We start from the raw sequence: 19,675 nt of genomic DNA on the forward strand, positions 1-19,675 counted from the left end.
CATAGAAGAGAAGGGTTTTGCTGCATCAACTTCTGGGTTATGGGCCCAGCACGCGTCAGATGCGCCACTCTGCTGTGTGATGAGAGTGTCAACACAACTATTCTTTCTATGCCTTCTAAAAGTATACCTGAGATGAAAAGTTGCAATGGTAAAAGATGTCATATTAAGCACTTGGTGTTCTTTAGTACAGATCTTCACACTGTGCTCTACATAGACATGCCTTCAAGATCGCTGAGAAACAGAGCTCCTGCTTTCCGACACTACTGATTCTTTAATCTTAAATCACCAATTCTTCAACAAGAATCAGCTCATCGAAACCCAAACACATATTCACATTGGTGTCCTAGTCTAATAACATTATGATGTAAGCATTAAAGAATCTGTGTGGTCTCGTGCTATTTTTCTTACCGTAAGAACCATAAAATTGTTTCCCAACTTGTCGGGATCGCAGAGAGTAAATTCAGATTAATCCATTGGGATTGTACTGGATTTGATTGAGATTTTGAAATGTTCCTTGCAAAGTTATTCAATTTTGCTTGAACTTTTAATAAAAAGGTGATCTGAAATGTCTTAGCTTAAAATCTCTAATGTTGCTGTCACTAAACTTGGACGTGATGTCCCAAAGTTGTGCAGTGTGATTTTATTCTTCAAGAATTCTCACTGTGTGGGCCTTTACTGTGACATGAGATTTATTTTACATTATCTACATGGATTATGTATGAGTACATATGATTATGATTAAATATAGTGAAATATAAACATATCAAATGCAGATGAACATTACAGCAAGAAATCATGTTAAAATCACATAGTAAACCAAGGTTTGAGTTTTACAACTTCAAGCACATAAATTTCATTACAAAAAAGAGCAGGGTGAAGACATTAAACACAAAACAGACACATTAAAATACAGAATCAGGTATTTAAATTGCCACCTGGGCAGAAATGTTACTGGGTGTTAACAGGTGAGAACAGTCCTGTGACTCATCATTCATTCTGACAATGGAGCAGCAGGAGGTGAAACTCTGGACAGAAACTGCAGACAATGGAGCAGCAGGAGGTGAGACTGCAGACAAGGTGAGAAAGAGAGTGAATGAGACAGGAGCAGGTAAAGGTTTATTCCATAGTGAAAAGAAAAGAGACACAATGTTTTGGCTTTGGTGCCTCCTTCATGTATGAGGGGCAGCTGATAAATCAAACAAAAGAACAAAAGACGGTAGTGGAGAGGAGACGAGCAGGAGAGAAAGAGCATCAGCACTCAGGTGGTGTGAAGTCAATGAGACAGCTGGAGAGCTGTTCTCACACTGACAATACCAGCTAACAGCTCTGACCTCTCAGTCACTCTGCTCCTCTGGACAACTGAGACAATGACAGTTTACAACTCCTCTGTCTGTCAGAATGCTGCTGGTTTGTCAGAGAGCTGCAAAATGTTAAATTTGGATAAAAAATGCTTCATTCAAATCAGTCTTTTAGGGACCTTTTTTTCTTATTCCATCAACATTGCAGTCTTTTTTTCTGAAAAAAAAAATGAAACAAAGGATTACTATAAATTATAATAAAACCAACCTTTACTATGAATAGAGATATAAAACTATCTATTGTAATCAGAAATATAATTTGTCTAATTAATTAAATCCCATAAAGCCCATAAAACTAATGGATGCACAGAACATGTAGTATGGTGTACTTAGGTTATCAGAAGGCTTTTGACCTACTTTCCATTTCACATTTTCTGTTTAAAAAATATTTTCAATACCTGATCTCTTGGATGTCTTGGAGATATCCAACCAATTGGCAACAGGAATTGTCCACATTACCGTCTATTAGCAGACATTGTTTAGATACTGTATGAATCCATTACATTCAAAGTTTGATCTCTTTATTTCAATACACGTTTAAGTACTGTTATTTATTTCAATACAGGCGAAAGATCTGGAAATATATGAAAATACAACATATATATTTGTATGTGTACATATATGTGTATATTTTACGCACATATATTTGTAAACAGTGCTACATTATTTTTCATTGTATATTCAACAAGATCCAACATACTGAAAGTCCTTCACGTGAAGTGCATAGCAACAATCACTATGAAGTGCGTCATGTGGCAGGATGTAGGAGTGATCGCCAGTTCCTGCTTCAGGTGTGAATTAAAACCCTTGCAATAATATAGACCCGTAGGGGCGTAGGAGTTTTAGTGTTTGTCATTTCAGTATCAGCACAGCAATCTCTCTGTATTTGTGATCAACTTTGGTTAAATATGGCAATTTTACTGTTCAATCTGGAAACTGAACTTCGCTCTTTCATGGAGGTTTTGCTCAAATCGATCGTGTATGAAGTTTCACATGTGTTCCGAAACAGGATGTCTGACTCTGAGGATGAGATTGAAAACAAACTCCGCAGCGTCTCCCAGACTCTGGCGAGACGGTCTGTGTTTAAAATCACACAGTGTATGGAAGAAAGTGTCGGGAGTGAAATGGCGCAGCTGAAGAAGGAAAACGAGAGCCTGAAGGTGAGATTGCAGCTGTGGGAGAAGGAGTCGGGAGCAGGAGGAGATCAGGGAGGGACAGATCGTGTTGGACACCCGCTTCCCTGTGAAGTCACTGCAGAAATAAAAGAAGAATTGAACACGAAACTGGAGCTGTCTGGTCAGTGTGGTGACTTGTATGTAGTCAGAGTGTCTGTGTTTAAAACCAGTATCTTTAACTTCCTCACTGGTGAGAATAAAGTGGAGAGATACAGAGTGAAGTCGGAAAGTCTTGTGTGATGTAGCAACGGGATTCTTTACTGGAAACTGAACTGTTGGCCGGTTATAAAAATAACTCGTTCATATTCAGCATTTGTTTCTCTAAATCAGTGTGTAATCCGACGTTATTATGATATATATATATATATCACGGTATATAATACTGTATTTGTATTATAATATAATTCTTTCACCGAATCAGTGTACAATCCGACGTCATTCGGGAAAATACAAATGTTGTATTTGTATTATAATTATTGTGTTATATCTTTAGATTTTATATTTATATAGATAGGTTTAAACATTCCAGTCCACCAGGGTCTGTCTGTACTAACTCCTTTGGACTATTATGTCAGTCACTTTGTCTGTATTGACCCTTCTCACTCTCAGTGTAGTTTTCATATACTGCAATGTCCAGTCAGTGTGTCTGTATTAACCCCCCCCCCCCCCCCTCTCTCTCTCTCTCTCTCTCTCTCTCTCTCTCTCTCTCTCTGTGCAGTGTTCATGTACTGGAGTGTCCAGTCAGTGTGTCTGTATGAACCCCCCTCTCTCTCAGTGCAGTGTTCATGTACTGGAGTGTCCAGTCAGTGTGTCTGTATGAACCCCTCTCTCTCTCAGTGCAGTGTTCATGTACTGGAGTGTCCAGTCAGTGTGTCTGTACAAACCCCTCTCCCTCTCAGTACAGCACTGAACTGTTGTTTTCTAATTATGGTGCTGAAAACATCTTTATTTCAGAAACGGGGCTTAGAACACATAATTTAGACTGACTCCATATCATTCAATGACTCAGATAAAAAAAAATGATGAGCTACTGTATTTACATAATCATTACGGAAAAACGTTCGTATCTTACTTGTTTCGTTTTTTTTTTTTTAATTTTTGGAACATCTTCCTTATTTTTAACATTCTTGGCCAAACGTGTTTCCAGTGATTTAGGATTTACATACGCAAATAAAATCTGGAAATAACCGTGAAATTGTAAACAGGATAAAAATGGTCGATCAGTCGATGGCTGTATGCATTCTTATGTTTTCCAGCGGTCAGGGGTTTGAGGTGCAGGAGCAAGTGAATATTGGATTGTCTCTGGTGAGGTGCAGTGTATTGGGGTGTTTGAAGTTTGGGGATTCTTCTGTGTTGATTGATCTTGGAGGAGAAGGAGTGTTGTGGATTTGGAAGGAATTAAAAGTACAAACTCTGTTCCCTGGGTTTTTCTCATGGTGTTTTTGTGCTGAATGTCTGGCCAGTGTTGTCTGCTCTTACTGTTGAGTACCAGCACTGCAAGGTCCACTGTTCTCTTCCTGACCTCTTTGGATTAAGCACAAAGCAGAAGGTGTATGAGTCTTCTAGAGATACAGTCATTTCCTCTCAGTTGAATTCACTGCTCTACCCAGTACAGTGGTACAGTAGAGCCGGAGCCTATCCCAGCATGCAAGTGGCACAGTGTGGGATACACCATGGACGGGATACCAGTTTATCACAGAAAATTGGTGACACCAGCTGTTACGAATAGGGGGTTTTGAAATTAGAGGAACAACCTGAAATGGCCCAGAGGGTGAATCAACAATTAAACGAAATGACTATAACCCCTATATAACTGAGCAATAATAAGATTGAGAAGCACTTGTGTTCTTTGTGCTGACACAGAAAGAGGCAGAAGTAAGACACTGGGCTAACAAATATTTATTAACAGTGACAATACACACACTAATCTACACACACAATAAACATACAGCATGCAAGTTACCCAATCTATAAAGAAGGTGTTGCTTAGTATTCAGCTCTTAAATAACTCCTACAAAGACCTAAAGAAGAGATCAACTGCCTTGCTGCCTGTAAATGTTTGTAAATGTTACCTGCAGTTAAATCTCTCTTCAAAGCTTAACCCTGATGTTACCAGATTAATGGCAATTTATCTGATTATTCTCAGAATCCACCCACTAATCAGGAGAAGGTGTTTCTAACCAATTCACCTCAATGTTATTTTACTAAATTTGATATTTGTGGGTTATTTTAGAATCAATGCTCTCTGCTTTCTAAAGAATCAGGTTCAGATCATTTGTGTGTTTGGGTCTTTGCTTTTGTTGGGGGTCTTGCCTTTTTATTGTCGTGTCCAGACTGGGTCCGACCTGTATCCTGCAGTTGCAAGGAGCAACATAAGCAATCTCACCATCTCACCCTGCCACTCAAACAGATCTGACTATCAGATGGCCAGTTTTTCAATGAGCATCTCAATCTAGATCTCAATCTGTTTAATCAAACTCCTTATTGCCCTTTCTGAAACCTCACTGTACCCGAACACTGTACCTAATTCTGCTGCCTCCTCCTACTGTGTAGCTTTTTTTCCCTCTGTAAAGAGCTTTGAAAAGCCCCTTTTAAAGGTGCTATATAGAATAAAGTTTTTTATTTATTATTATGATTCAATCCGCTGTTGTTAATAAGTGTCACTCACTCGTGTTAGCGTTATCTTCAGTAAAGTGTATTCAGAACAACCCTTTTCCCCTCTTATCATATCAAGTAATGAATTAGTGGAAAATCATCCCCGATCTCATTTTCTCCCACTGGTTATCTCTGTGCCTTTTTGCCTTTTTTCCCCTCTTTGGTTTTTTTTTTCTGAATCACCATCTTACCTCTTTCTGATCCACCTGGGAGCCTCTCTGTAATTAAACAGTTCTGTATCAGACTGTCTCCCTCTGAATTCACTTTCTAAACCATTCACTGCTTCTAGAGTTCAACCATAAACAGCACACTGGGGACTGTGCTTGGGCTTTGACCAATCAACATGCTGTTTTCACATTTAAACCTTGACGTGGTTATTAAGAATTTGCTGGTCGATGCTGATTGTTGCTGTCAATAGAGGTGTATGATACCAACAAATGTAATGCGTGCTTAGAAAAGTTGTTAATTCTGAGTGTTACTTTTCTGTGTACTTGTTTGCAGTGTTAATTTAGTTTCCAGTTTTTGATTTAGTCATAGTCTTAGTCAAGTGTCTGTCATAGTCACCTTCTAGTCATCCATTTTTAATTTAGGAACAAGTAATAGGTTTATTTCATGCTGAACAAAAGAAGAAAGAAAACACAACATTTCGGCTGTGGAGCCTTCTTCAGGTGTGGGACTTAGAGCTTAGAGTGTAGACTTAGAGTGTCTGTATTAATCCTTCTCTCTGGTTGCAGTGTTAATGTGCTGTATTATCCAGTCGCAGTGCCTGTGTTAAGCCCTCTCTCAATGCAGTGTTAATGTGTCTGTATTCACCCTTCTCTGTCAGTGCAGACTTTATGTCCTGTAGTGTCCAGTCAGTGTCTGTATTAACCCCTCTCTCCGTGCAGTGGTAATATGATCTAAGTTTCAGTTTGTCCATGTCTGTATAAGCCCCCTGTCTCAGTCTAGTGTTAATGTACTGTAGTGTCCAGTCAATCAATGTGTCTGTATTCACCTCTCTCTCTCAGTACAGTGTTAATGTCCTGTAGTGTCCAGTCAGTGTCAGTATTAACCCCCCTCTCTCAGTGCAGTGTTAAAGTACTGTAGTGTCCAGGCAGTATGTATCTATTAACCCCTCTCTCTCTAAGAGCAATGTTAATGTGCTGTAGTGTCCAGTCAGTATGTATCTATTAACCCCTCTTTCTCAGTGCAGTGTTAATGTACTGTTATGTCCAGTCAGTGTGTCTGTATTAATCCCTCTCTCAGTGCAGTGTTAATGTGCTGTAGTGTCCAGTCAGTGTGTCTGTATTAACCCCTCTCTCTCTCTCAGTGCACTGTTAATGTAAATGTAATGTAATTGTGATATTATTACAGTAGACTTACTTTTTACATGGTAGTTATGTTTCTGACAGAGCTAAATCAGAACACGCCCTTATACCCACTTATTCCACTATGTTAAAACAACCCAAATTGATTGTGAGTGTACTAGTATACATGTGTGTAGTTTAAGGCTTTTAAGATCACATGGCCTCAGCTTTCACTACTGAAGAAAGAGACAAGATGTAAAAAGGGTTAATAACTTAAGTCAGTTCTGCCTGAAAATTAGACTTCTAAGCAACAGGGGTTTATGGCAGGAAAGGGGGTTAACTGATAAGGATTCCAGATGCGAGCAAGGAACCCCCTGGGGGCATAATCTTAAACTGACCATTTGGCCAGGACCTCTTAACTGGCCAAATACCATGACCCCCCCCCCCCCCTTACCATAACACCGATTGACGTCCGAAGCAGCAAGGAAGGACTATATAACCTAAAAGTTTGTACCGGCACATGGAACAATACTTCGGTTTTGTTGTTTCTTGCGGGAAACAAGACTTCGGCTTTATTGTTCCTTGCATGCAATAAACTAATCTGTTTTACTTCATCTCGGGATCCAGAACCTTATTCTTTCTGTTACAACACTACTATGCTGATGATACTCAAACATACATCCATACCAAACCTGACGCTGATGTGGCTGTCTCTATTCTATTAATTTGCATCCCCGATATAAAAACTTGGGTGACTCAAAATTTCCTTCCTTTAACTGTGACAAGACTGAAGTCATGCTTATTGGCACCACCCATCAACTTTGTACAACCAATGTGTAACCCTATCTGTAGATGGTCTTGTACTTGAGCTTCAGTCTAAATTGAAAAACTTGGGGATGATATTTGACGTTCGACCCACATGTGCAGCATGTTGTCAGAACATCTTTCATTCACCTCATAAATATTGCTCGACTATGCCCTGTGTTATCACTAACTTTGACTGAAAATTTTTGTCTTCTCCCAAATTGACTACTGTAACGCTCTACTCTCTGGGGTTTCTAAATCCACATTGAACAAACTGCAGTATGTCTAAAATTCAGCAGCCAGAATCCTGACCAGGTCTAGTACAAATGATCACATTACTCCTATCCCGGAGTCCTTGCACTGGCTTCCTGTCAAGTTTCATATCGGCTTAAAAATCCTCCTGCTCACCTATAAGACTCTCCATGTCTTGTCTTGGCTTGGCTTGACACCTCCATGCTGGTCTGATATTATCACCCTACTCCCTACCTTGCAATCTTCGCTCTTCTAATTCTGTTCTCCTATCTGTCCCCCAAGGCTGTCTACATTGTATGGGTGACAGGGCCTTCTAATTTTATGCCCCAAGCTCTGGAACTCTCTCCCCAAGGATATCAGAGAGTCACCTTCTCTAAACTCCAAATCCAGACTCAAAAACATTTTCTTCAGAAGAGCCTTTATTTAACTGTTCTGTACCCCTCTGTTCCTACTTTACTTAGTACCACTGTCTACTGTCTCCTCTAACTGTGTATTCTCGTCATGCTAAGTTTGTGTATTTTTTGTTGTTGGCATTCTGTAAAATGCTTTGAGAAGCCACCTCTAAAGGTATAAAACTATAAAATAAAGTTTATTCTTATAAAGGTCTTGTCTTGTGTTTACAGATTCAGAGGCCAGTGCTCTTATTGAAGCTGGGGAAAGGGCTCCTCTTGAACTGCAGCACAGTGTGGAGATGCACAGGCTGATGCAGGAAACAGAGGTCACTGCCGCAGAAGGGAAAGAGGCACTGGACTCTGTGCCCATGATGAAGACAGAGCCTGAGAGTGAGACACCTGGGCTCTTAGTATGTGATGATTTTACAGAGAATATTAATAATCTGGACACAATCAATATTACACAAGGCTGTAATGAACTGGGCTGCATCTCTATACAAGAGCACAGTGAAAAACTGGATGTTTTAAATCTTACAGAGCAGGACATGGAGCCCAAGTTGATTGACCCTGCAGAGCAGCAGACTGATGTACCTGGTGAAGAGAACAGTACTGAGTCACAGCACACTGAGAAGAGTCAGTACAGGGAGGAGCAACAGCAGCTCCTACAGGGCTTGATAATAATTAGGCCTTGTTCTGTTCAAGTGGAGAGACTGTCATTGCAGAGTCTCAAACAATCATATGATCCCTTAGTATCTGATGACTTTACACACAGGTTTAATAATCTGGTTACTGAGAAAATCGTTGAAAGTTTTAATGAACTGGAGAGTATGTCTGTTCTTGGGCAAAGAGAGGATCAACTGAATGAACTGGACGGTTTTAGCCTCAGAGAGCTGGAGAAGGAGCCCCAGATGATTCACAGTGCTGTGCAGCACACTGAGGGACATAATGATGAAAACAAATCTCAGTTTCATCACACAGAGCAAGGCCATTCCATGGAGCATTTGCAGAATAAGAGACCCCAGCACGATCAGGGGATGAAGAAGAATCACTCAAGGCCTTGCTCAGATGGAGTGGACAAACTGCCATTATGGCACAGGGAGAAGCAGCGTTTCTGTCAGTCTAGCATTTCAAAACCCTATCAGCACCTTCACACAGGAGAGAGACCGTTCAGCTGTAGTCAGTGTGGGAAGAGTTTTAGTCAGTCAAGCCACTTAAAAACCCACCAGCGCATTCACACAGGAGAGAGACCTTTCAGCTGTAGTCAGTGTGGGAAGAGTTTTAGTCACTCGCACCTCTTAAAACGACATCAGCACATTCACACAGGAGAGAGACCATTCAGCTGCAGTGAGTGTGGGAAGAGTTTTAGTCAGTCAAGTAACTTAATTACCCACCAGCGCATTCACACAGGAGAGAGACCGTTCAGCTGCAGTCAGTGTGGGAAGAGTTTTAGTAAGTCAAGTCACTTAAAAACCCACCAGCGCATTCACACAGGAGAGAGACCGTTCAGCTGCAATCAGTGTGGGAAGAGTTTTAGTAAGTCAAGTCACTTAAAAACCCACCAGCGCATTCACACAGGAGAGAGACCGTTCAGCTGCAATCAGTGTGGGAAGAGTTTTAGTCAGTCAAGTAGCTTAAAAACCCACCAGCGCATTCACACAGGAGAGAGACCGTTCAGCTGCAATCAGTGTGGGAAGAGTTTTAGTCTGAAAAGCCACTTACAGTCACACCAGCGCATTCACACAGGAGAGAGACCTTTCAGCTGTAGTCAATGTGGGAAGAGTTTTAGTCACTCAAGTAGCTTAATAGTCCACCAGCGCATTCACACAGGACAGAGACCGTTGTAGCTTGAGTTTGCTGCTCCTTTGCCAGTCTCTCTCTCCCTCGTCTCAAGTGGTGCTGGACACAGAGAGGCCATTCCATTTGGTTCACATTTAAGGTGTTTTTCTAGCTGATAGAGTGTTCTGATAAGGAACAATTCCCAAAGCTGAGACACATCAACCACCCTAATTAATGGTCATCTCTGGTGCCTCATTGTCTGGGAGATTCCAAGGGAGAGTCTCATCCCAAGTGGTTTACACCCAAGGATGAGTGCATGGTTACTCATCCTCACACTGGGCACCAATAAATGTAGGCATCCTCTCACGAGGCACCAATAAATGTAGGGGTTTGTGCATTTACTGGGCCAATTGTTAATTGTTGCAGTAAGTCACAAAATGATTCTCGAATGCCCATGGAGCTTTCAACCAATGAGCGACCATAGTACCTCCAGGTAAAACTCCAGCTCCTCCTGGACATCCTCAGACTCAGCTCAGACAGTCACGTAAACGCCAATGTGTCCGAGTGTCAGGACTTTTCCTTGTTCTAAGAGTCAAGAACGGAGGTTGCCCGCCCATAACCAAAGGATCCACCCGAGGTTAGCCCAGCAGCAAGCCTCGTGAACCCACCGCGAACGCTCACCTGATCAACGAGTGAACTACGGTCGGAGCTGTGGACAGCTGAATATCAGTATTCAGGACTAGCGCTACATCAGGAACGAACCGGTCTTCTTCCTGTCTAAAGAGTGCGACTTGCTCGGATCTGTAGTCACTTTTCTGTGTGCAATCTCTCCTTTGTTTCAGCCAACACTAACTAGCCGGTCTTCAGAGAGCATCAGCAGCGCACCGCAGCAGAAATCTCTCTTCTCCTTCTCTCATGTCGAACAGCCTGCCACTGCTTCTTTGCGTCCACAGGAGATCTGAACCCCCGCAGATTGGACGAGTATTCAACATTCTGCATTACAGCTCGAGAATTCAATTGTTACCTCAACCTGAGTTGATATCAATTTAATTCCTATGAGTCATGTACTTGCTTTTGAGTATCTAATGTACAAGTTGTAACAAAGTTCATTTACAAAACGGTCTAAATGAATGATATATGGAATGTATGTCCATCTTGGTTTGTAACTCTTTGTGATTGAATACATACCTTTTGTATTCTGCTAACCCTCACTATAAGATCTATGCACATTTTATGTAATAATAAATGTACTCTCGTGTATTAGTATCCATGTGTATGTGCGTTGCTGAGTTATCCTGCTGGGTTGGTCTTCTAATAACCATCAAAGAATCATTTTGTGACTTACTGCTACAATTAATAATTGTCCTGGTAAATGCACAAGACACCTACATTTATTGGTGCCTCGTGAGAGGATGCCTTTTAAGTTCCTCCAGTCAGGACAGTAGGCTCTACTGTACACAGAGAGGGGTGGGGGTGTGGATTAAGCCGATACCCTGGCTTCTCTCCAGACACAGCTGTGTGAGCTCCTCCAGTAAGGACAGGAACCTCTTCTGTACACAGAGAGGGGTGGGAGGGGGAAACAAGCCGATACCCTGGCTTCTCTCCAGGCACAGCTGGGTGAGCTCCTCAAGTCAGGACAGGAGGCTCTGCTGTACACAGAGGGGGGTGGTAGGAGGGAACAAGCTGATACCCTGGCTTCTTTCCAGACGCAGCTGGATGGGCTCCTCTATTCAGGACAGGAGGCTCTACTGTACACAGAGAAGTACCGGGGTGTGGATCAAGCTGGTACTTTGGCATCTCTTCAGACACAGCTGGATGAGGTCCTCCAGTCAGGACAGGAGGTTCTACTGTAAACAGAGAGGGGCGGGAGAAGGGAACAAGCTGATACCTGTTTGTCCTTATCCAGTGCAGGACAAGCCAACACAAGGGAGCACATTTGTGAACATCCAGCCACGCATTGATTTCGAAAGAAGCTCCTTTCCAAAGAATTGCAAATGAACGATCCCGCTCAGGGGACACGGAACCCCCGCCAAACAGCTTCAAGTAGCGTGTCAGGTGCCATTGCTTTAGCTTATGGCCACACCACCCTGAACATGTCTGATCTTAGAAGCTAAGCAGGGTCAGGTCTGATTAGTACTTGGATGGGAGACCACCTGGGAATACCAGGTGCTGTAAGCTCTTGCTCTCTCAGCCAGCAGAGGTCGCCATTGGTGCCGTAGGCTTTGGGAGGAAACCCTGAAGTATGGACATTTAACACTTACAAGAAAAGTGATCTATAGCCTCATTTTTGAGATGTTTTGTGTGTGACTCATACATATAAAAAAAAAAGTTTGTAAAACGAATATCGAAGCTGCCTCTAAATCTGCAAATGAAGATCAGTCAATAAACCACTTGTTTATGTATAACTATACATATATTCACTTATTACTGATTTCATTAATTGAGCACGGATGCAATAGAGGTACAGCCATTCACTGTTTGACATGTCTGTACTGGTACAGAACCTAGCAATCAGAAAACGGGTGAAACTGTCTTTAGAATTAGCATACAGTACCGAGGCCCCCCATGACCAAATAAAGGCTAATCTCGATAATCATCCTAAATAATGCAAACTACAGCAAAAAGACTCACTTTGAAAAGGGAATGAATGTCCGGAAGGAGTAGTGTAACCAGCTTGAATTGCTTCTCTGGACCTATAAGTAAAAGAAACAGAGAACTAGTAGCGTCATCGATTCCTTTCAAACTGGGACCCTTTAGCAAGCACATGATTCGTGGTGTCGTAAATCTTCTGTATCTGATGTTGGACCAAGCACATCAGGGGAGAGTGCGAACGCAGTCCCCCACAACCACAAGCATCTTGAGATACTGTCCTATGCCCTCTATTTCCCACAGATTTTCTGCTTTCGTGCAAACACGTCAGGAGGAAGTTTGTCAGGAGAGATGCCGTATATAACGAAAGCAGCGGTCAGGGAAAATTGGGGCGAGAGAACTTGCAACCAGTGTTCAAACTGGGCCCAGAAGGTCTTAGCAAAAAAGCAGGACCACAGGAGATGGGTCACAGTCTCCTCCTCACCGCAGCCCACCCAAACGCAGCGAGGGCTGGGGGTGAGGCCCTACGGTACAAGAAAGTTCGCACCGGTAAGCACTGGTGGATGACATTTCAGGCTACGTCTCTGTGAATGTTGCACAGAAACTTAGAGAAGTGTTTCCACACCTTCCTTGTTTGGGCTGATGTTAAAATGCTCACATGGGTCTGCCTATTCTTCTGGGGTGCAATGAAATCTTCCAGTTTTTGGACGCTGACATCTCGGAGGGGAATATGGCCAATTGGGTGAGATCTTAGAAAACTTTTAACTGTCCCATAAATTGCAGGGCATGTGTCAGAGAGTGTGACATCCAGCTTGGGTCTGACACCCCACACTCTGAACACCTCCCTACCTACCCAGAGCCTGGCAAAATAAGTCCAGGTACTCTCCAGGCGCTGTTGCAAAGCCTCTCAGCACAGAGGCCAGGAAAATGCACAGCAGCTTCATAGCAATATCTGGGACTGACTTCCCCCCTGAGAGTAGCGGCCTGTACATTATTTCTCTTCTGAGTCTTTCCTGCTTCCCACCCCATAGAAATTGAAACATCAATCTCCTCAGCACCGCCGCAACACGGTGTGGGATTGGGAAGGTAGAAGCCAGAAAATTCAAGACAGGCAAGAGCTCGGCTTTGATGACCAGCACCTTCCCTGTCATGGTGAGGTCTCGGTCCTTCCATTGCATCAGTTTTTTGTTTAAGATTGGCAATTTGTTCTGCCAATTTACTGTTCCCATCTCTTCTCCAAAATACACCTTAATTCTGTTCTCTTGCAGGCTGAGATCATGTCCTTCTTTTGGCTCCCTCCAGTTCTGATAAAAAATCTCACTCTTAGATTTGTTAATTTTTGCAGAGGAAGCCAAAGAGAAACGATCACAGCACTGCAGAGCTCTGCTAATTGAGGCATTGTCAGAGAGGATCAGGGTGACGTCATCCATGTATAGAGATGTGTTTACCTCTCCTCCCCCACTTCCAGGCACTGGTATCCCATTAATGGCCTGATCCTGGCGCAAGGCACAGGCTAAGGGCTCCATAGCCAAAACGAATAACAAGGGGGATAATGGGCAGCCCTGCCTCACCCCTGAACAGACTTCAAAGGGGCGTGATCTATTGCCATTAACCATTACTCTGCTGTTGCTACCTGTGTACAGCAGGTTAATCCACTTTCTCATGATGGGGCCAAACTTCATGTGCTCAAGTACCGATATTAAGTACTGCCGGTTTAGGCGGTCAAAGGCCTTTTCTAGGTCTACACCTAAAATGCACAGAGGGAGGGAGCGATCCTCTGAGTACAGACAGACATCCCTCAACAAGACCAGGTTGTCGCTCATCAGGCGTCCTGCTATCCCACAAGTCTGTTCTTTCCCTACCAGTGAGGCCACTACATTTTGTAGGCGCAGGAAAAGGGCTTTGGACAGGATCTTAGTGTCCACGCCTAACAGGCTGAGGGGTCTCCAGTTCTTTATGTCATTCTTTGCTCCTTTCTTAAACAAGAGAGAGATAGTGCCTTCTCTTAAGGAGTCAGGCAGCAATTCTGTCTTATAGCTTTCCTCGAATAGGAGCAGTAGCGGATCCTGAAGCAGATCCCAAAAGGTGCAATAAAATTCTTTAGGGAGCCCGTCAGCACCCGGAGTTTTTCCCTTCTGTAAGCTCTCCATAGCCTGTCTCAGCTCTTCTACTGTCAAAACCCTCTCAAGTACTTCCCTATCTTCTTCACTCAAAACGTTTTCTAGCTTTGAGGTAAAAAAATGAATTTCTTCATCCTTTACCTCTGTAGTGCTGTACAGTCTTGAGTAGAAGGCCTCGGTGCAGGAGAGGATAGCACTCGGCTCTGTTCTCTCTCGTCCCTCCTCATCAACTACACTTTCCATGACAGACTTGGAGCCTACCACTTTCCTGAAAAAGAAGCGAGTACACTTCTCATTTCCTTCCAAGAACTGCACTCTGCTTCTTAACAGCACTCCTCGACTACTTTCTTCGGCTATGCTCCGGATGTCCTTTTTTAAAAGGGTGATATCCTCAAGCACATCGAAGCCACTGTGCAGCATCGTGTAGAGACGCTGCAGCTGCCTGTTTCCTGGCTAGCACTCCTCTCCGTCTGGCAGCAGGCTTCCTTCCCTCAGCCATGAAAAAGGCCCTTGTCTTCACCTTCACCTCCTCCCACCACTCTCCTACTGACCCATACAGAAACTGCAAGGACAGCCACTTTGATGGTTTCTCCTTGTAGCGGGATACTACCCCCTCGTTCTCTAGCAGCTTTGTGTTGAGTTTCCAGAGGCCTGGGCCAAAGACAGTCCCGCCCTGGAGTTCCACTCTACACCCTAAAGCCTGATGATCTGAGAAGAAGACAGGCTGAAGAGTGACCCCAACAACTTTCACTCTCTCCGAGACAAAGCAATAGTCAATTCTGGAACTGATATTCCTCCCTGACCATGTATATCCTGCTGTTGTGGGATATATAGATCTATATGTGTCAGAGAGTTTAAAGTCTAGAACTAAGTTTTGCAGGGCCAGTGAGCTGGAATCCAATTTTATCGGAAAGCTAGACTGCCTATCTGTGTGCTCTAAGATACAATTAAAATCCCCTCCCACTATCACGTCTGTGCTACATAACAATAGGGGAGAGAGTGCCTTGAGTAGCTCCACCCTTCCTCCCACGTCAGTAGGACAATACACATTGATTAGATGCAGGTTAATGGTCCCCCATTCAACATCCACACACAGCAACCTGCCATCTATGACCCTCTGAATACTTTTCAATTTGAATGCCCATCCTTTGAAAAGAATGGCCATGTCAGAGGCTCTGTTGTTATTGTCCCCTGTCCAAACAGAAGGCCCTTTATCCCACCTATCTTCAAAGCTTTTGAACCTCTCTTGATAGGCTAATGCACACTCCTGCAACATGAACACATCCCCCTCTCTCTGCTGGAGGTAATCAAAGACAGACTGGCATTTAACTCTGTCATTGATACCTCTGGTGTTAAGAGAAATTATGTTTAGAGCCATATTACATAAGAAGGTGGAACCAGTCTTTACAAAACACATTTCTATTCTGTCTCACCTGTTACCTTCTCTTTTTCTTTTTCTTCTTACCAATTTCCTGCCAGCCATCCTCTGAATGAGCCTTCATCAGGGCGGCAGCAGTAAAAGCGTTCACGGAGTCCATTTCAAGGAAGGGGGTAGAGGGAGGGGTGGAGGGGTTCCAGCTGTCCCCATCGCCATGCTCTCCTTCCTCCTCGCTTGGGGAGAAAACAGAGTCATTTTTCCTTTTCCTCAAGTCCAGCTCCTGGGAGCACTGAGGGGAAAGGGGTGCAGCCGATGCACCAGTCTCCTCTTCCCCCTCACCCACCAGCTGTTGCAGATCCTCCGTGATGGACTGGATGGAGGAGAGGAGGGCATCTGTAGCACTTGCAGAGTCTGAGAATAGCAGCTCTGCTGAATCCTGGGTATCCTCGCTGGACCCGCTCCACCGGGGGGCCCCACACTGGCCCTCGTTCTGAGGAGCAGGAGTGGGGGAGGGGTCCTCGCTGTTCTCGGGGGTTTTCAAACCCTCGTTCTTGTCTGGTGCAGTCTGCGGTTGTAGGGGCGTAGTGCTTTTCTCTTCCACCGGCCCTGGAGCCACAGCAGGACTGATCCTGGCTGGAGGCTGAAAGCCTTTGTCCAACAAGGGTTCTTTGTTTGACTTGTTGTTTGCTTTGGCTTTTCGGGCCGGTTTGGCTGAAACAAGCACTGCCTCATCCTTTCTCATTTTGAGTTTATTGGCGTAGGCGTGAGGGCAGTTCTTAAAAACGTGTCCTTCCGAGCCACATAAATTGCACTTTGGCAGCATTGAACTGTCAGAGGCTAAATGTCCCTGTTTGCCACAGGTCTTGCAGCATTTCACAGTGCAGGACGATGCCAGGAGTCCCACAGCACCACAGCGCCGACACACCTTTGGTTGTCCCACATAAAAAACATAGCCATTGCAGGCGCCCAGCCGGATTGTAGAGGGCAGGTGCCTTAAGCCTCCATTTACATTGTCCGGTAGCAAGCGAACCTCGAATTTCCTTGCTCCTGTTTTTATACCGTCAACATCTCTAACCTCAGTTCCATGGTGGACGGTGCAGTACTGGTTAAGCCAGGTGTGAATGTCCTCCGTCTTTGCCAGTTCCGAGAACATAATAACATGCACCGTTTTCCTCTCTCTCTGTGTCAGAGGCTGCAAGTTGATCTTCTCAAGGGCAGGAACTTTCCCTCTTTGTACCTCAAACACATCCACACATTGTTCAAACAGAGAATAGGTAGCAAAAACAATCTCAAATGCTTTCTGACCTGGGAGAGCGAAGATGAAATCCAAGTGCCGAGGTTCCTTCTGCAACACTTTTCTGCTGAACTGCATACGGTCCATGAAGAGGTCATCCAAAAGCTCAAAACGCACAGCATTCTTGCGGGATCCAAAGGTTGCCATTTCGAAAACTGAAAAACAAACACTGCTTCCACAAAACAAGAAAACAATCCAACTACTCCACCTACAGGCTGATCAAGGTACCACCCCTGCCAGGTAAGTATGAGCTGTACAAGCCCCTGCAAGCGGCCCGCACCCACAGCACAAAGCGCGCAGCCTACGCCTGCTCCTCCCCCCGCACACCACCGCCTCCTGCTGGGCCCACTCTTTCGCACACTCACACGCCACACTAACACTCAAAAGGGTGGGCAAAATGAGAAAACGAGCGCGCCGTTTCCTACACATCTGCAGACCTCCTTGAATGTCTGGCGCTGGGCATGCCCCGCTCTCCTCCACCTTATCTTATCACGTGTGACCACCGACAATGGCCACAATGCCGGGGAATGGCACCTGTAAAGTGTTAATTGGGGCACAGGAACAGCCCGTCTCGTCTCGGGGGCCGGCTTCAAAGACAATACAGCAAACACAGCGGGGCGGGGGAATTCAGGTACATTCAGCTCCGGCGGGAATGAGTCATTTGTTGGTCTTTTCAAGTGCTGGGAGCCGAGTAATCCTTCGCTTGTATCGTTTCTCCCCGGTGACTAGATCACTAGATCTGACTGGGACCAGTAGGGAGCGCTCACCCTGCGGTCTGTGTGGCTTTCTTATGCCCCAGCATCCTGATGGCGACACTCTGCTGCACAAACAGGCGCCGTCCTTCGGGGGAGGCATAAAACCGAGGTTCTGACCCTCCTTGGCCATTAAGAAATCCGAGGGCGTCTCTCAAAAAGAGACTCCGGGGGTGTCTCTCTGGTGTTAGTGTTCCCCTTTACCAATCAGTCGGGGTCTCCTCCTAATCCCCGTCTCATATGTAACAATCAATGACGAGGCCCCCCTGTCCCGCGATATTGTATTTGTCTCCTGGCCGCTGGCTGGCGCCGTGAGATTTAGTACTCGCGCAAGAGACCGGGGGCAGAGCGCGAACGCGGTTCCCCGCCCCCCACAAAGTGTGCGCTCCAGGTTCCCTCTCAGGGCTCTGCAACACAGCGGAAAGGCAGCGAGAAGGAGCCTCTTGCTCTGACGCCGCAAGGCCACAAGAGGGCGGAGGCGCCGCGCGCCCGGCCGATGTGTTGGACTGGTGCGCTTTATGTGCTGAAATAAACATGCGACAGCCCAGAAATGTTTTCAGAGTGCTGTGCACTGGAGGTTTTTGTCTTGTGAAGACTTGCCTTGTGCTCCTCCATGCAGTTTGTTTGTTCTCCTCCAGTACGGGACAAGCCAACACAAGGGAGCACATTCGCCAACATCCAGGTACGCAATGCGATTTGGAAAGAGGCTCCTTTCCAAAGAGTTGCACACGAACGATCCTTCAGTCCCACTCGGGGGGCACAGAGCCCCAGCCACACACAGCTTCAAGTAGCGAGTTAGGCGCCAAGGCTTTTGCTTGCGGCCACACCACCCTGAATGTGCCCAATCTCTTCTGATCTTGGAAGCTAAGCAGGGTTGGGCCTGAATAGTACTTGGATGGGAGACTTCCTGGGAATACCAGGTGCTGCAAGCTTTTGCTCTCTCGGCCAGCAGGGGTCGCCGTTGGTGCCGTAGGATTTGGGAAGAAAACCTGGAGGATGGAAAGGTGATCTATAGCCTCATCTCTAGAGATGTTTTGTTGCTATGGCATGTGTGTGACCCAAAAAAAAAAAAAACCCGTTTGTAAAACGCATATCGAAGCTGCCTCTAAATCTGCAAATGAAGAAGAGTCGATAAACCACTTGTTTATCGTATAACTATACATATATTCATTTATTACTGATTTCATTCATTGAGCACAGATACAATAGAGGTACAGCAATTCACTGTTTGACATGTCTGCACTGGTACAGAACCTAGCAATCAGAAAAGGGGTGAAACTGTCTTTAGAATTAGCATACAGTACCGAGGCCCCCATGACCAAATAAATTGGCCTTAATAATGCAGACTACAGCAAAACGACTGACTTTGAAAAGGGAATGAATGTCCGGAAGGAGTAGTGTAACCAGCTTGAAATGCTTCTCCGGACCTCTAACTAAAAGAAACTGGGAACCAGCAGTGGCTTTCGAACTGGGATCCTATCGCAGCACGTGGTGTCATAACTCTTCCGTATCCGATATTGGACCAAGCACATCAGGGGAGAGCGCGAACGCAGTCCCCCACTACCAGAAATTATGCAGTCGAGATTCCCACATTTGGGGAATTCGCAGGGGTCAGCACAGCCGGAGTGCAATGGCCGAGCCTCGCCCTGGGTGAATCGATTTTTTAAGAACTTTATTTTCTTTTCACAAAAAAATACAGGACATCACAAATTAGAAAGCTTTACATTAATATACATACTTAAAACAGTATATATGATCACATCTCATTACATTTTGACACGGTACCAGTTACATAGCAACAATTTCTTTTTTTCTGGTGTAAATCACATTCTTTACTTAAACAT

The 19,675-nt window shown here is 44.6% G+C and overlaps 1 protein-coding gene, 2 non-coding genes and 1 pseudogene across 3 annotated transcripts in view; 3 read left to right on the forward strand and 1 right to left on the reverse strand.

Annotated features, from left to right (window-relative positions):
- The window catches only part of LOC138242514 (zinc finger protein 135-like), a 446,217-nt gene extending 435,664 nt beyond the window's left edge, over positions 1-10,553 (forward strand). The window contains exon 3 of the mRNA XM_069198048.1: positions 9,065-10,553. Coding sequence (XP_069054149.1) covers positions 9,065-9,766 — 702 coding nt within the window. The 3' untranslated portion in view covers positions 9,767-10,553. The remainder of the gene's footprint in view (positions 1-9,064) is intronic.
- A 1,214-nt stretch (positions 10,554-11,767) lies between these two features.
- LOC138219208 (5S ribosomal RNA) lies at positions 11,768-11,876 on the forward strand (annotated as a pseudogene).
- A 6,768-nt stretch (positions 11,877-18,644) lies between these two features.
- Positions 18,645-18,763, forward strand: LOC138244802 (5S ribosomal RNA). Its single transcript, XR_011193417.1, has one exon. It is a non-coding gene; the product is annotated as a 5S ribosomal RNA (ribosomal RNA).
- A 600-nt stretch (positions 18,764-19,363) lies between these two features.
- LOC138243539 (U1 spliceosomal RNA) lies at positions 19,364-19,528 on the reverse strand. Its single transcript, XR_011192194.1, has one exon. It is a non-coding gene; the product is annotated as a U1 spliceosomal RNA (small nuclear RNA).
- Positions 19,529-19,675: the final 147 nt, after the last annotated feature.

This window comes from Lepisosteus oculatus, chromosome 14 (assembly GCF_040954835.1).
Source record: "Lepisosteus oculatus isolate fLepOcu1 chromosome 14, fLepOcu1.hap2, whole genome shotgun sequence".
NCBI classification, from domain to species: Eukaryota; Metazoa; Chordata; class Actinopteri; order Semionotiformes; family Lepisosteidae; genus Lepisosteus; species Lepisosteus oculatus.